We start from the raw sequence: 16,936 nt of genomic DNA, 5'->3' as shown, positions 1-16,936 counted from the left end.
TTCGAGTGCGCATGCGCGGCTAGTCACATTTTTGTACCAAACACTCTGCTGTGTACCGTACACAAAGAGCAGTGGCTATCGTGGTACAAAAACCAGAGAAATATCAAAGAGATAAGAGCTTACGAGGGAAAACTTGAACGCAATCGGCAATTTACCTCTTCTGAAGACCTCGTGTTTGGTACAATTTGCCATCCCAGCATGCAATGGGATTTGCTCTCGCCTGAGACTCCGAAAGGGTGTATTATTCTGACACCGGACCAACCAGTCCTTGCATGCACTAACCCCATAATGCCAGACGCCAGGCGGAGCAGCCACTAGATTGCCAATTTTAACGTCTTAGGTATTACCCGGCCTGGGTTCTAACCCACGACCTCCCGACCACGGGGCGGACGCCTTACCACTAGGCCAACCGTGTATGTGCGTATAAGTGTGTTACGGCTGGTACTTGCGTGTAATTGTATATGTGTATTTATGCTCCTAACAGAAAAATGCGTGTGCTACTCTGTTTACAAACTCCCGTCTCACACACACACACAACACTCAAACAAGGCACAAAGACTGAACACAATTTCTGCCCTTTGCCCTCGTATCTATATTCAAGCAATCACAAGTATTAACCAGTAATCACAACAAAATATAAATATAATATCTCACATCCACTCAAAAGACTCTTTCATTCAATACAACATATTATTATCTTGAGTAGGATTAAATGAAAGCCTCTTCCTCGATGATGTCGTCCTTGTTGACTCTCAATTCAAGGTTCACACATACTTAACTAATTACTTCACGTGTCAACTCACAATTCAGTGGCCGCACACACTATTGTGGATTCGTCCAATCCTTTTCTACACAACTTAGCTGGTTACCTCACTCGTCAACTCACAGTTCAGTGGTTACAAGTTATTCTGGATTCGCACAATCCTTTTCTGCACACATAGTTCTGTGTGGTGCGCACACTCTCCTAGGTCGCACAAATCTGTTTACTCACGAATCAGCGGGTCCGACACTTGCACCATATCACACCCATGACATGTCGACATTCATGGTGATATGGGGTACACACCAGATACAAGTTCTCCAGCGCTGCTTTACAACCCTGCGCCGACTCTACTGGTCCTGGCCGCAAGGAGGAGACGCTCCTCTTCTCACCTCGTCTACCCTTCGGTCGAGCGCATCCTGCTCCCACCGGGATGTTGTATAGAAAGTTTATGCTACCGTAAGTTTCCATTCTTAGATAAACTTCTCCACATAATAATACGTCCATTCTTTCTCAATATTATTCAATTATCCATCAACTAACTTATGCTGTTACAGTATGTACAACAGCTCATTCACAAATGACTTCATTACAAAAGAACATGCAAACATTCTCCTTTCAACATTGGCTGACAACAGCTCACGCTTTCCAACCCAATTTACAACATGACTCTCACAGTCATTTCATAAGTCAATATTACTGAGCAAAATACAATTCAATAAATACCTGTATATTCACAGCATAGAATCACACATGATTCTTCCACAACACGAGTCGTACAGCATTCGACCTCAATGTTTGGTGAGCAACATTACAACTAAACGTGGAGACACCCAGAGACACGTCTGCTCTCCCCAAATGTCTGTAATGCTCTGTCTTTCACAATCCAAAATGGCTTCCTCCTGTTAACAATCTTCTCTCTCTCATTAGTCAATAGCAGCCAATGGAGATATACTTTACAAAAATAGGTCACCTCATCTCAACAGGTGATTTCTGCACTCATTTTCATTTTCATTTCATTTCATTTTCATTTTCATTACTTTACTGTCCCATCGCTGGGAAATTCGGGTCGCTTCCTCCCAGTGGAAAGCTAGCAGCAACGGAGTCGCGCTACCCAGGTGTCTGCGTGTTTAGGTGTATTCAGCCACCTGCACTTATGGCAGAATGACCAAGATCTTTTACGTGCCATTGTGATGACACGGGGGTGGGACATGGCTTCCGTCTCTGGGTCTGTACATAAAGTTGACCCGTGTCCGTCCCGGCCCGGATTCGAACCAGCGACCTTTCGATCACAAGTCCAGTGCTCTACCAACTGAGCTACCGGGCCACAAGTATGGCAAGCCAATCTGTACACATGTGTTAAACACTTTTTAGACTAAATTATGTACAAATCCATTTGTCACAAAGTGTGTGTTTTGTGTGTATGAGATTTGTGTGAGTCAATGTGTGTGTGTGTGTCTGTTTGTATAAGAGAGAGAGAAAGAGAGAGAGAGAGTGGGTGGGTGGGAGTGTGTTTGTGCGTAAGTGTATGTGTGTGTGAATGTGTGTTTGTTTGTAAAGGTGTGTATGTCCGTCTGTCTATATGTGCGTTTTGTGTGCATGAAGTGTGTGTGAGAGAGTGAGTGAGTGCGTGTGAGTGAGTGTGTATTTTGTACGTGTGTAACTTGAGGTGTGGGTGTGTGTGTGTGTTCGTGTGTGTGTGTGTTTGAGAGAGAGAGAGAGAGAGAGGGGTTTGTCTTTCGCTGGGGTATGCAGTGCCTTGGCGTTGCACATCTACTTAATTTTATACTGCGATGCATTGACATGTCGAATGAAACTCGAAATCCCAGCGCTCACTCCAACTGGTCCCGGCCGTGCTCAGTCAACGAAATAGAACACAAACAATTAACTTACGTCATTATCAAGTACGTAAAGTACAATTTGTGACGTAAAGTACTCAGAAAGAAGCACACCACGCGCTGGTCGGGACTACGTGCATGCGCTTTCTGACTAATAAGATTTGAGACGCCAAGACATGAAAAGATAACTCTCTTTTCCGCCAGAGTGCCTTCCAACCAGTCTCGGCCCGCTCAAAATAAAAATGACCGAGACTTTCAGTAATTCCTTCGCGTGACGTCAAACCCTCTCACGCCATAATGTGACGTCTTCAAATGACGAAATGTTAAAGTTTCTACCACAGACATACACACGCACACACACACACACACACACACGCACGCACGCACAGACAGACAAACAAAGTTACGATCGCATAGGCTACACTTACTTGAGCCAATTACTTGAGCTGAAAAAATCAAACGTACTCCAAACTTTTAATTATATCATCGATTATATTTTTATCTCAACGTTATTGTCTTTCAAGTAAAATGTAAAACGATTGAGCGAGTTGATGGATACGAAACATGAATCGATACGTGGGCTTGGGTTGGGGGGGGGGGGGAGGTTAGGGTCAACATGACATGACCAATTGATGATAAGTAATGTGTAACGCCCTCACGGTAAAACCATTTGGGGCATGTTCCCGGGTTTGACCCCGACTTTAGAAAGAAAGGGACAGAAAAAAAGGGCCACCGCAAGGGAGGGATGGTTCAATAGTTTCTTGTAATTGTTGCACTTTGTCTATTTTGTCACTTCTTGCTTGTGTTTCACCTATACAGGTGTTGGTGAAGGCGAGGGATTGTTCAATAGTTTCTTGTAATTGTTGCACTTTGTCTATTTTGTCACTTCTTGCTTGTGTTTCACCTGTACAGGTGTTGGTGAAGGCGACGCGCTCTGCAGTGGCCGTGCAGTCTGTGACCTGTACAGTCAGCATCACTGTCACACGCAACGAGAACGCACCCGTCTTCCAGTTCCCTCTCGGCCTCAACAGCTACACCGTCACCATCAACGACACTGCTCCTCTAGGAGAGGTCATCCAGACTGTGTCTGCCACGGACGCCGATCGGGTACATACATTTAACCCATTGTTTGTGTTTGCATGCATCTGGTTTTGGTTGATGACCAGCTTTTGATTTGTTTCCCATATGAAAACGAGTGTTCACTGAAGAAGCGGAGTCCGTGGGGGAAAAAAATATTTTTAAAAAAATCCATGAATCATGTTCATGCCCAGTGACCTTGATCGCCCCACACGTGTCAGCCCGGTGTGGTGCAGTGTTCAAACTGGGTCATCAGCTCTTGCAAACCAGACAGCGAGACTGGTTAAAGGACCCCAACAGGCTATTTTGGGTGTCAAAAACGCGTTTATTTGCGTTTTGGCGTGACTTAGGTTAACCAGACATATGCATGCCGTAGGGAATTGTTTTCTCACCTTTCCTCACAGGGTTTAGTTTATTTCGGAATCGTTTAGGCCATAATCCGACAAATTTCGTGGCTGAAGCGAAGCGTTTTCGCGTTCCGATCTGGCGGCCATTGTATCTCGAACGTCCGCGAGAGTACGGAAGTGGTGAATTCTGGGTAACATTTTCGATGACGTCAGAAGGGGTATTCATAGAAGCAACTTTAGCTGCTGAACCTTACAGTTTTGAGCCTGGGAGTTAAAATCAAGGGTCTGCGCGCCCCGTGATTTGTAATGATTTTTTTTACAAATCACGTTAATGTTCCCGATATCTTCTTGTCATCCCAATAGTCAAGGTACAAAAACAAAATCCCTTGAGTTTTGGGGTAGCGCGACTCCGTTGATTTTGTTTTCTTTCTCCATATCATTACTAGATTGTCCCGTCGCTGGGAAATTCGGATCACTTCCTCCCAGTTGAAAGCTAGCAGCAACAGAGTCGCGATACCCCAAAGTCAAGGGAGATCTTTGGGATTTTTCTTCCTTTTCTTTATTGTCCCATCGCTGGGAAATTTGGGTCGCTTCCTTCGAGTGAAAAGCTAGAGTCGCGCTACCCGAAAGTTATTGTATCTATTAGATTTTTTTTCTCCATTTCTTTATTGTCCCATCACATTTCACAACTTGGACACATACCAAAACTTGGACACATGACGATATTACCACGTCTTCGACACATACCACAAATTTGTCAATTACCACAACTTGGACACAGACCACATCTTGGACACATACCACAACTTGGACACAGACCATATCTTATACGCATACCACAACTTGGACACATACCATAACTTGGACACATTACAATAGCTTGGACACATACCACAACTTGGACACATACCACAACTTGGACACATACCACATCTTGGACACATACCACAACTTGGACACATACCACTACTTAAACACATACCACAACTTGGACACATTCCACATCTTGGACACATACCACATCTTGGACACATACCACATCTTGAACACATACCACAACTTGGACACATACCACATATTGGACACATACCACATATTGGACACATACCATAACTTGGACACATTATCACATCTTGGACACATACCACAACTTGGACACATACCACATCTTGGACACATACCACAACTTGGACACATACCACATCTTGGACACATTCTACATCTTGAACACATTCCACATCTTGGACACATACCACAACTTGGACACATACCACAACTTGGACACATACCACAACTTGGACACATACCACATCTTGAACACATTCCACATCTTGGACATATACCACAACATTGCACATATTGGACACATACCACAACTTGGACACATACCACAACTTGGACACATTCCACAACTTGGAAATTTCCACAACTTGGACCACAAGCGCGACTCTGTTGCTGCTAACTTTTCACTGGGAGGAAGCGATCCGAATTCGCCAGCGATGAAGGAAAATAACGAAATGGAAATAGAAAGAAAAACAAATCTAATGGATCCCTTGACTGTGGGGTAGCGCGACTCTGTTGCTGCTAGCTTTCCACTGGGAGGAAGCGATCCGAATTTCTCAGCGTTGGGACAATAGGCTGAATAGAGATTTATTTTTTATTTTTTATTTTTTATTTTTTTACAAATCGCGGATTTAGGTTCGACGTAATTTGTACAATATTTTTACATTTTTACAAACCACGGGTTAACAGCTCAGTCTGGTGCCAGTGTGTAGACATACAGGCTGGGGGAGTGGCTTAGGAGCGAGCAGATAGCTGTAACGTTATCAGCGTCTGTTACTGGAGATCGTTCTTACAGCGGCGTCCGAGTTGAGACGGAAGTGTCCCACCTATTTGGGTTGATAATCGGGGATTAATGTAGAATTGTATCCTCTTAGTCAGGTTTGAGGCACAAAGTGTACGAGGAAAAAACATTCTCTCTCAAGGGTGGAAATAAAATGTCTGCCAGACTCAACAAATAGATTAGGCAGCGCATGATCACTGTTGTGATTATAGTTGGTTTAAACATAACTTTATTTTAACAAGGGTTACAATCATGACATGTATACAAAGTTCACAGAAACAGCAACAAGCTAGAAGCTTATAGTGGTGTTCCTGCATGACAGTACAACATAAGGCGGTAACGGGTGAAAAATTTGTCTCAATAAACCAAATCTATTAATAACGTATTGAACGTTGCATAATGATTATAAAGAAAGACAGTAAAGGAAGGACGGAGGGAAAGAAGATGAATAAAAGAAGAGGGATGGGTAGGAGATGTGCAGAAGTTAAAGTTGTTGTCCGGCTTGTAGAGCATTTATTCTGACTTGCCCAAAGCGGCCTGAACGTTCAATGAACGAGTGTACGGTGGAAAACATTTTTCCTGTTCAAATCTAAAGAATACTGTCTGTCTCCGTTTAAAAGGTGGGGGAGGTGAATTGTGTGATTAGGGAGGGCATGTATAGTTTCTTGACGTGCTTCGCGATAATTTGGACAATCGAATATGAAGTGTTGTACGGATTCGGACGGGAATCCACAGTCACAAGATGCATCTGTAGCAACGTGACGTCTCACTAGATCGTTATTGAGATCACTTATATATAACCTGAGCTTACAGTGAATTATTTGTGACATGCGATCTCCAGAATAAAAATAACACGGCGGACTTAAATCGTTTTTTGACAAAAAGTGCTTAAATTCACTTAGGGAATCACTAAGTTTTATATAGTCTGGTAAAGAATTCCAGAGTTGTGTAGTAGATGGGAGAAATGAGTTTCTATATAATTCAGTTTTAAACGATGGAACTTTCCTGTCTAGAGGTCTGCGCCGGTGATATGGGTTATAAGTTGATATCAATGGTGGCAATATCGCTAATAAGTAGTTTGGCACCTTGCGGTGAACGATCTTGTGAAATAATATCAATTTATGACGTTTTCGCCTCTCTAGTAATGAAATAAAGCCTGACTCATCGTACAATTTTTGATGGCTTGTACCGCGGACTGCTCCAACAATGGTTCGAATTGCATCTAAGTGAATACTTTCGAGCTCGGTGGCTAACTCCTTTGGGCAGTTGTCCCAGAGAACATCAGCATAATCAAGATGTGGCAATATGAAGGATTTATACATTGTTTCTAAAGCTTTTCTGCCTAGTCTATATTTATAAGATCGTAAGCAAGCTACTAGCGTACGGCATTTTGCTATAACAGATTTAATATGTAACTCCCACTTACCGTTATTCTGAATAATAATACCAAGATGTTTATGACTTTCAGTTTCTTGTAAAATTGTGCCACCGAAGTTTAAAGGGATGTAATCTGGATTCCTTTTCCTGCTTATATTCAGAAGTTTTGTTTTACTTTGATTAAATTTAACTTTCCACTGACTAGCCCACTGGTCGATTTTTTCAAGATCTGAGTTAAAAATATCTGTTCGCATCTGAGAATTTTCCAGGCTTAAATACATACTTGTATCGTCGGCAAACAGTTTAATAATGGATTCAACGTTATCAACTATGTCGTTAATGTAAACCAGAAAAAGGAGAGGTCCTAGAATAGAGCCTTGTGGAACGCCTGTTTGCACAGGTAAGTAGCTAGACATACTTCCTTTAAGCACCACTGCTTGTGTTCGATCAGTTAAATAGTTTTGCAACCAATTAAACATCTGACCTCGAATCCCTAGTGCAAATAACTTTCTCAGAAGACCTTTGTGCCAGACTCTGTCAAATGCTTTGGAAATGTCGAAAAAGATTGCCTGGACAGTAATGCTGTCGTCGAGTGACTTGCAAAAGTCGTTATATAGGCATGTTAACTGGTACACAGTGGAGTCACCGGGAATAAAACCAGACTGGGAAGGTGTGATTATGTTATTCGATACAAAATAATCAAACACATGTTTCTGAACACATTTTTCAAGAACTTTACCTACGCAGCTTAAGAGTGAGATGGGACGATAATTTGAACAGTCTCCTTTATCCCCCTTTTTAAATATCGGTGTTATGTGTGCTGTTTTCCATATGCTTGGAAATACACCCTCATTTAATGATCTTGTAAATAAAATAGATAGAGGTTCTGCTATTATAGGTAAACTTGCAATAAGAATCTTATTATGAATTTTATCAGGCCCGATATATGATGTATGCTTTAGATGTATCAAGACTTTCTATTACACTTTTCACTTCTTCGGAAGTCACGACCATATCGTCGACAAAAGACTGAGCATTGTCTATATCGGGAACATTATCGTCTGTGTCGTTTATTTCTGATTGTTTAACAAAAGACATATTAAATAATTCAGCCTTTTCCTGGTCTTCAAAATAGGTTTTACAATCAACTGTTAGTGGCGGGATTTCGTTTTGGTCAGAGCCTTTCTTTGCCATAAACCTGTTTAACTAACTTCCACCACTGCTTCTGACCAAATTTCTTTGGATCAGATACGGACCGGTCTAGTTCCTCTAAATATTGTTTCTTTTGCGTTCGAATAGCATCTGTGTATTGGTTCCTTATCTTACGAAAGAGTTCCCAAGCTTGTGGCGTGTCTACATGCACAGCAATAGTATGAATAAATCTTTTACAGTCTTTTAATCTATATCTATATACGGCTTGTGTGTGTCTGTCTGTCACTTCGCAATGCACGGCCAAAGTTCTCGATGGATCTGCTTCACATTTGGTGGGCATATTCAGGTAGACCCGGGACACGACACAACCTGGTCGATATTTCAACACGTGCTCTCAGCGCGCAGCGCGGAACCGATTTTGGTTCCACCTCAGCTATTTTGGTTCCACCTCAGCTACCAGGGCCCCCATACCGACACACCATAGCCGCTACACCACATCACAACGCCAAAGTTCTCGGTGGATCTTTTTCAAATTTGGACACCGTATTCAGCTACACCCCGGACACAATATCATCGATGAGATATTTCAACACGTGCTCTCAGCGCGCAGCGCTGAACTGATTTTGGTTTTTCTGTTCATTTCACCATTATAAGTAACTCTTCCTTATCTTCTCCAGTGTTTGGCGTTTATCTCCCTTCCTTCGTGTGGCTTTCCCGTTCAGTTGTAAGTTACTACTATTTTTAGAATGTCACTGCGCTGTCCACTGCGCTGAGCGTCTTCGGATATTCCCGGCGTTCTGTTACTGTTACTATTTTTGGAAGGTCAACGCAGTGTACAGAACGTAAATTGGACCCGTAAATTATCCTCACTGTAAAAGTGCAAAGGTCGAATCAATTTATAGCCACGCGAAAAATACACTGTCATCTATCTCTCTATAGATACGGCTTCTCTGTGTTTTTGTGTGTGTGTGTGTGTGTGTGTGTGTGTGTGTCTCTATATGAGCAACACCTGTGCATTCTTCAGTTCTGTTTGTGATGTGGTCTGGCGGCTTTTGTGTAAATTTATGTACTGGCCTTCCGTTGAGAAGCCATAACTTGCTCAGTCCTGTTTGAGTGGAGTTCGCCTCCAAAGGTGATTAACACGGTTACATTCGTCGACAAGGATGGGACTCGATATGGTCAGGAATGGCATTATGGCCACTGAATCATTTTCGTGCTGTTCCCATTCCACGAATCTGGGAGGGACCTAAGCTTGGCGGGTCCATTGTTCGGACCCGGCGAAGCCGGCGTACGGCTCTAAGTACTTCTTCCCGGCGAAGCCGGCTACCCGGCGAAGCGGGTATTCATTCTAGTTTCAAAATATATGATGTGATCCAGGGTGTGTCTCCCTCCCGAATGGTGACTTCTTTGACAGGCAAGCAGGTTTTCACGATCGAATACAACTGCTCCGAAAAAAGAGAAGCTGCGGTATGAATATCTTCTAAAGTCACTATGTTTGACCAATCAATTTTCTGTAACTCAACTATTAACTTTTGACCGTCTAGTTTGCTATAATCTAAAATCGTTCTTTTTGAGTGTGATCTTTTCTTCAAATGATGCTTTAAATAAACGACTGGTACGGAGTGATCACTACAAATGGGAGGAATAACTTCTACTTTATCAACAATGTCAGTGCTTGGGGTAATAATCAGGTCGATACAGGTGGACGTATCTTCAGTTATCCGTGTGGGACTTGTAACTAGTTGCTTTAAGCTATTCAGATACAAAATGTCTGTGAGTTGCTTTGGTGGGTTGTCATTAAAATCGGAATTAAAATCACCAAGAATTATGAATTTGTGAGGGGTGGCCATAACTTGTTTAATAGAAGAATCGATCAGTTGCCAATAAGCAACAGGGGCACTAGGAGGCCGGTAAAACGAGCCTATCAATATAGTTTCTTGATTCAATTTGGTTTCGATCCATGTGGCTTCAAGGTTAGGAATCAAAAGATCTGTTCTCTCTTTACAGCATAAGTAATCTTTAACATATATTGCCACACCACCGTGTGCTCCGTCTGGTCTGTCTCTCCGCACAAGTGGATGGAAACCATTAATATTAAATTGGTCTTGCATCTTACCAGCAGGTAACCAAGTCTCAGATAAAGTTACTATGTCAAAATCTCTAATTTCACTTTCCACAATATCAAGTTTGTTCCTCAAACTTCTGGTGTTTAAGTGTGCTACTATAAGTTCACCTTTTTCTAACGGAGAAACTGGTCCCGGATTCGGATTAATGTCCCCACATAACATCAGTTTCAAGACTAAAAAATATAATATTACAAAAAATAACAGCGTACTTATAGGAATCGAGCGTACTTCACGGTTGCTAGTATTTACTGAGTCCTTTTCAGAGTTATTTTGTCGCGATTCGTTGGGACTGTAACTATAGACGAAGTGTAGAGACCATAATACAATAGCTAAGTTCACACCATTTCCTCTTCTAACAACTATGGCTATTGCTATACAAGCATCAAGAACATTGTAAAATAATACTTTCTGTGAGAGAGTTGCCGCCTTGGAACAGAGTGTGAGTGTAGTTGAAGTTCTAACGGATTTGTTGTTGGCTATGATGTTGAAGACGTATAATTATGTTCTCGAATTTAAGTTGATGTTGTTGTTGTCGTCGTCGTAGATGAAATCAAGGTTGTAACGTGTCAAATCAATCGTGTTCCACCTACAGTTTATCAGTGTAAAGCTGTTGTTGTTGGCATTGTAGTTGTTCTTGGTTTTCGAGTTGTTGTCAGTGTTATTGTCGTCGTTGTAGTTGTTACCCAGTCGGATAGAAACAAATAAAAACTCAAGCCTGAGTCTTTTTTTTTTGCAACTCCGAACATTCGGCAGCAGCACACTCTCTCGGCATGTTGTCGGGAGCACGCGCGCATCCACAGCTGCAGCAAAGACGCACACCGAGCGTTGCTACTTTCGCTTCTGGCTCCCCCTGTGACGTCACAGCCAAGGGCTTGCCGCCGCGGGGAATTTGAAGTCTCGCGTAGCAGACGAATTTGGTCGCTTTTTGAGCATGCATTTTGTGTAAAATTAATTAGACTGATGTAACACAAAACATGAGATTTACTGATCGGTTTTTGCATCTGTAGATGCTTACCTATATCATTAAATCAACCCCAACTGCTTTATCTGACCTTAAAAAGAGGTCCTTTAACTGTAGTCGTGCTCTGTCAAGAAAAACACCTGTGCTCTGGCTTGTATGTTCTTGTTGTTGTCAGTCTGTGCATGTTGTCTTGTTTTGTTTACTTTTAGTCAATTTTAGATTACATGTGTTAACATAGACGGGGAATGGAGACGAGGGTCTTGGTGTATGTGTGTGTGTGTGTGTGTATGTGAGTATGAGTGTGTGTGTGTCTGTGTGTGTGTGTGTGGTTGTGTGTGTGTTTGTATGTGTTTGTGTGTGTGTGTGTGTGTGTGTGTGTGTGTGTGTGTGTGTGTGTGTGTGTGTGTGTGTGTGTGTGTGTGTGTGTGTGTGTGTGTGTGTGTGATATGTGAGTAAACTACTGGACCGATCTTCATACCAAGGAAATCTTATGTAAAGTTTCATGAAGATCGGTTCAGTATTTTAAAAACAATTTCATCTGATTCTTTTTGGTATCGTGATTCCAACAACATATACTCAGTGGCAAAAGAAACGCAAATGCTGCAGTGAAGATGGGTTACACATGAATTTTAATGTCGAATTAATTATTTCGGGTTAACAATAACAAGGAAACGAATTGACCGAAACAAAACCACACGGAAAAGTGTATTGGGATAAGAGCATGACGTGCCATGTTCCACTGAACACTGTTTGAAGACTGTTGAAAGTCAATAGTGTGTTGCTCCTCCCTGGGCGTTGATGACTGTGGCGCACCTCCGGTACATGGAGAGGACGAGCTGATTATTTTGCTGCTGAGGGACCTGAGCCCACAACTGGGTCACGGCAGCACGCAGTTCTGCTGCTGTGCGGGGTCTCCGGGCAAGGGCATTAATCCTTATTTGCATGATGTCCCAAAAGTGTTCGATTGGGATGAGATCCGGAGATCGAGCAGGATGAGGCAGAAGGTTCACGCTGTTGTGACGCAGGAAGTCCTGGGTAGCACGTGCAGTATGGGGACGGGCATTGTCTTGCTGGAACAGGCAGTTCCGGTGCCTCTGGACAAATGGAACCACATAGGGACGCAGGACTTGATTGATGTAGCGGTCTGCATTGACACCATTCCTACGACCTTGGCCGACGTTCTGAAAGACGACAGGTCCCACTCGCTGGTTGACACCAATGGCGCCCCATTTCATGACGCTGGCACCTCCCCATCGATCATGCTGCAGGATGTTATTGTTAGCAAACCGCTGTCCAGGTCTTCGCCAGATCCGGACACGCTCATCGCCAGGTTCCAGGCAAAGGCGCTTCTCGTCCGAAAAAAGAACCCTCCGCCAGTCCCGATGGCGCCAGTGGGCATGCTGCTGGGCCCAGGCCAGACGATCCAGGCGATGCTGAGCTGTCAAGACAGAACGTCGAGGAGGACGCCGATTTACCAGGTTCTGCCCACCAAAGCGTCGGCGTACAGTTCTGGCACTGACGGGTTGTCTATGCACCCCGAATGTGTTACGGGCTGTGTTGGCGGCAGTTTCGAATGCATCTTGCTGATGTTGATGGACAAGATGGCGATCTTGTCGGGCTGTTGTTATCCGGGGTCTGCCACGTTCTGGTAAGTCGCAGGTACTGTTAGTGGCATGAAAACGTTGCTGCAGGCGATAAACCGTAGTGACATTTACTCCAAATGCCCTAGCAACTTGCTCAACTGATTGTCCGGCATCAAGTCTCCCGATCGCCTGTTGGCGCTGGTCTGGTGATAGTCTCGGCATCGCGCCTGTGTCGCAGAAATGAATGTTGTAACAGTTTTGTTAGTACGGTACAGCTTGCCTGAACACTCTGAACACGAAAAGCTGCTTTTCCACATTTTGCATGTGCTGAAAGTTGTCCCCATGATGGTTTGGGATCCCCGTGAACAAGACCTCGCGTGTGACCCAGATAACGGCAAACACGGTTTTGACAAGATGAGACCCCTAAAACAACACGTGCAGAACATGCTAGTATCATGATTTTCTTTTTATTTCAAGTCCATAAAGGTTTAATTAACGCATCCTTTAGTTGCGTTTCTTTTGCCTCCGAGTTTATATAGATATGTTATGTTTGGATTAAAAGCAAGGTCTGAAAATTAGAAAGAATATCAAAACGCGCGTTTAACTGTGAAATGCTGTACGCTAATGCGCTATACTGGTTTGTCACTTTCTGAACGATCTCTGTTGTGTGAACTTGTCGGCAAGTCCGCAAGGCATGAATGCCGGTGACACAGCTGTGGAGTATAATTATGTGTGATCAATTTCATTTTGTCAGTTGGAAGGGTTGACTAAATGTAGTAATATTGCTTCACGCAAATCGTTTTGACATGACGAGATTTGGAAGTGAATAGAGAGGTCGACTTCGAGGAGTTAGAACATAACGAATGAACATACTTGTGTTTGTTTACCCTCTATCGCGGCCCTTGAAGGCAAGACGTTATCCCTCGTACACAGTTTCCCCTCATTGGGTTACACACTGACAACAAATATGTTTTAGTTTCCGAGACAAACGTGACTTATCATTCAACAACTGATTGTGATATGCGCCTGTCCGTGTATGTGAGAGTGTGGGTGCATGAGTGTTTATGTGTGCGTGTGTCTTTGTGTCTGTGAACGTTGTTTTAAATGTGAGAAATATAACTTTGGAGAAATAGTGACAGACAAACTGCAGCGATCATCAAAGTGACAGTTGGCGTCCGTTTTAGCACTGCGTAGCGCTCCTGCACATCGCGACTTTGTTCGTTTATCCGTCTTTTCGTTTATCTGTATGTATGGATGTGCGTGTCTGTGTGTGTGTGTGTATGCATATGTGTGTGTGTGTATTTGTGTGCATGTGTGTGTAAATATGTTATAAGGGAGGGGGGACGTATGCGTTTGGCTTCATAGTATTTTCATACGAATCACTATCGCTAATCGATCGATGTAAAAAATAAAATAAAATGAAAAAAACGCACTTTTTTGTTTCTATATAGTTATAGTTTGATCGTGTAGACCAGACATTTGGCCACAAATAGCACCTGTTTTTTTTAAAGAAATCATATTTTACGACAATTTGAAAATGACGAAAAATCACTCGCAACAGTGGGCGCGAATGAGTTGGGTTTCTTTCGCCGGGGACTGTACAATTAAACCTCCCTTTTAAGACACCCCACCCCACCCCCAATTTAAGGCCTCTCCCTTTTTACATTTAGTCAAGTTTTGACTAAATGTTTTAACGTAGAGGGGGAATCGAGACGAGGGTCGTGGTGTATGTGTGTGTGTGTGTGTGTGTGTGTATGTGTGTGTGTGTGTGTGTATGTGTGTGTGTATGTGTGTGTGTGTGTGTCTGTCTGTGTGTGTGTGTGTGTGTGTGTGTAGAGCGATTCAGACTAAACTACTGGACCGATCTTTATGAAATTTGACATGAGAGTTCCTGGGAATGATATCCCTGGATATTTTTTTTCATTTTTTTGATAAATATCTTTGATGACGTCATATCCGGCTTTTTGTGAAACTTGAGGCGGCACTGTCACACCCTCATTTTTCAATGACATTGATTGAAATTTTGGTAAAGCAATTTTCGACGAAGTCCGGACTTCGGTATTGCATTTCAGCTTGGTGGCTTAAAAATTAATTAATGACTTTGGTCATTAAAAATCTAAAAATTGTAACATCGAGGGGGGAATCGAGACGAGGGTCGTGGTGTATGTGTGTGTGTGTGTGTGTGTGTGTGTGCGTGTGTGTAGAGCGATTCAGACCAAACTACTGGACCGATCTTTATGAAATTTGACATGAAAGTTCCTGGGTATGATATCCCCATACGTTTTTTTCATTTTTTTGATAAATGTCTTTGATGACGTCATATCCGGCTTTTCGTGAAAGTTGAGGCGGCACTGTCACGCCCTCATTTTTCAACCAAATTGGTTGAAATTTTGGTCAAGTATTGTTCGACGAAGCCCGGACTTCGGTATTGCATTTCAGCGTGGTGGCTTAAAAATTAATTAATGACTTTGGTCATTAAAAATCTGAAAATTGTAAAAAAAAAAACCCATTCTAAAACGATCCAAATTTACGTTCATCTTATTCTTCATCATTTCTGATTCCAAAAACATATACATATGTTATATGTGGATTAAAAACAAGTACTGAAAATTAAAAATATAAAAATTATGATCAAAATTAAATTTTCGAAATCAATTTAAAAACACTTTCATCTTATTCCTTGTCGGTTCCTGATTCCTAAAACATATAGATATGATATGTGTGGATTAAAACCACGCTCAGAAAGTTAAAACGAAGAGAGGTACAGAAAAGCGTGCTATCCTTCTCAGCGCAACTACTACCCCGCTCTTCTTGTCAATTGGGTGGGTGGCCGAGTGGTAACGCACTTGCGCTCGGAATCGAGAGGTTGCGTGTTCGACCCTGGGTCGGGCCGCTATTTTCTCCCCCCTTTCCTAACCTAGATGGTGGGTTCAAGTGCTAGTCTTTCGGATGAGACGAAAAACCGAGGTCCCTTCGTGTACACTATATTGGGGTGTGCACGTTAAAGATCCCACGATTGACAAAAGGGTCTTTCCTGGCAAAATTGTATAGGCATAGATAAAAATGTCCATCAAATACCCGTGTGACTTGGAATAAAGGCCGCGAAAGGTGAACATTCGCCTAACAGGCTTGAGGTTTGCTGGTCGATGTGAATGCGTGATATATTGTGTAAAAAATTCCATCTCACACGGCATAAAGCGCTTTGAACTTCGGATAAGGCGCTATATAAATAAAGAGAATAAAGAGAATAATAATAATTAAACTGCCTTTGCCACGAGCGGTGGACTGACGATGCTACGAGTATACGGTCTTGCTGAAAAATTGCATTGCGTTCAGTTTCATTCTGTGAGTTCGACAGCTACTTGACTAAATGTTGTATTTTCGCCTTAGGCGACTTGGTTTTTTACATTTAGTCAAGTTTTGACTAAATGTTTTAACATCGAGGGGGAATCGAAACGAGGGTCGTGGTGTATGTGTGTGTGTGTGTGTGTGTCTGTCTGTCTGTCTGTCTGTGCGTGTGTGTGTGTGTGTGTGTGTGTGTGTGTGTGTGTGTGTGTGTGTGTGTGTGTGTGTAGAGCGATTCAGACCAAACTACTGGACCGATCTTTATGAAATTTGACATGAGAGTTCCTGGGATTGATATCCCCGAAAGTTTTTTTCCTTGTTTTGATAAATACCTTTGATGACGTCATATCCGGCTTTTTATAAAAGTTGAGGCGGCACTGTCACGCCCTCATTTTTCAATCAAATTGATTGAAATTTTGGCCAAGCAATCTTCGACGAAGGCCGGACTTCGGTATTGCATTTCAGCTTGGTGGCTTAAAAATTAATTAATGACTTTGGTCATTAAAAATCTAAAAATTGTAAAAATA

At 42.6% G+C, this 16,936-nt stretch overlaps 1 protein-coding gene across 1 annotated transcript in view; it reads left to right on the top strand.

The window, feature by feature from the left end:
* Positions 1 to 16,936, top strand: part of LOC138954040 (protocadherin Fat 4-like) — a 124,227-nt gene that overhangs the window by 41,608 nt on the left and 65,683 nt on the right. Inside the window, exon 16 of the mRNA XM_070326021.1 lies at positions 3,511 to 3,705. Coding sequence (XP_070182122.1) covers positions 3,511 to 3,705 — 195 coding nt within the window. The remainder of the gene's footprint in view (positions 1 to 3,510; positions 3,706 to 16,936) is intronic.

Source organism: Littorina saxatilis, linkage group LG2 (assembly GCF_037325665.1).
Source record: "Littorina saxatilis isolate snail1 linkage group LG2, US_GU_Lsax_2.0, whole genome shotgun sequence".
NCBI lineage: Eukaryota > Metazoa > Mollusca > Gastropoda > Littorinimorpha > Littorinidae > Littorina > Littorina saxatilis.
The sequence above is the reverse complement of the archived record's forward strand: the minus strand, read 5'-3'. Positions and strand labels throughout refer to the sequence as shown.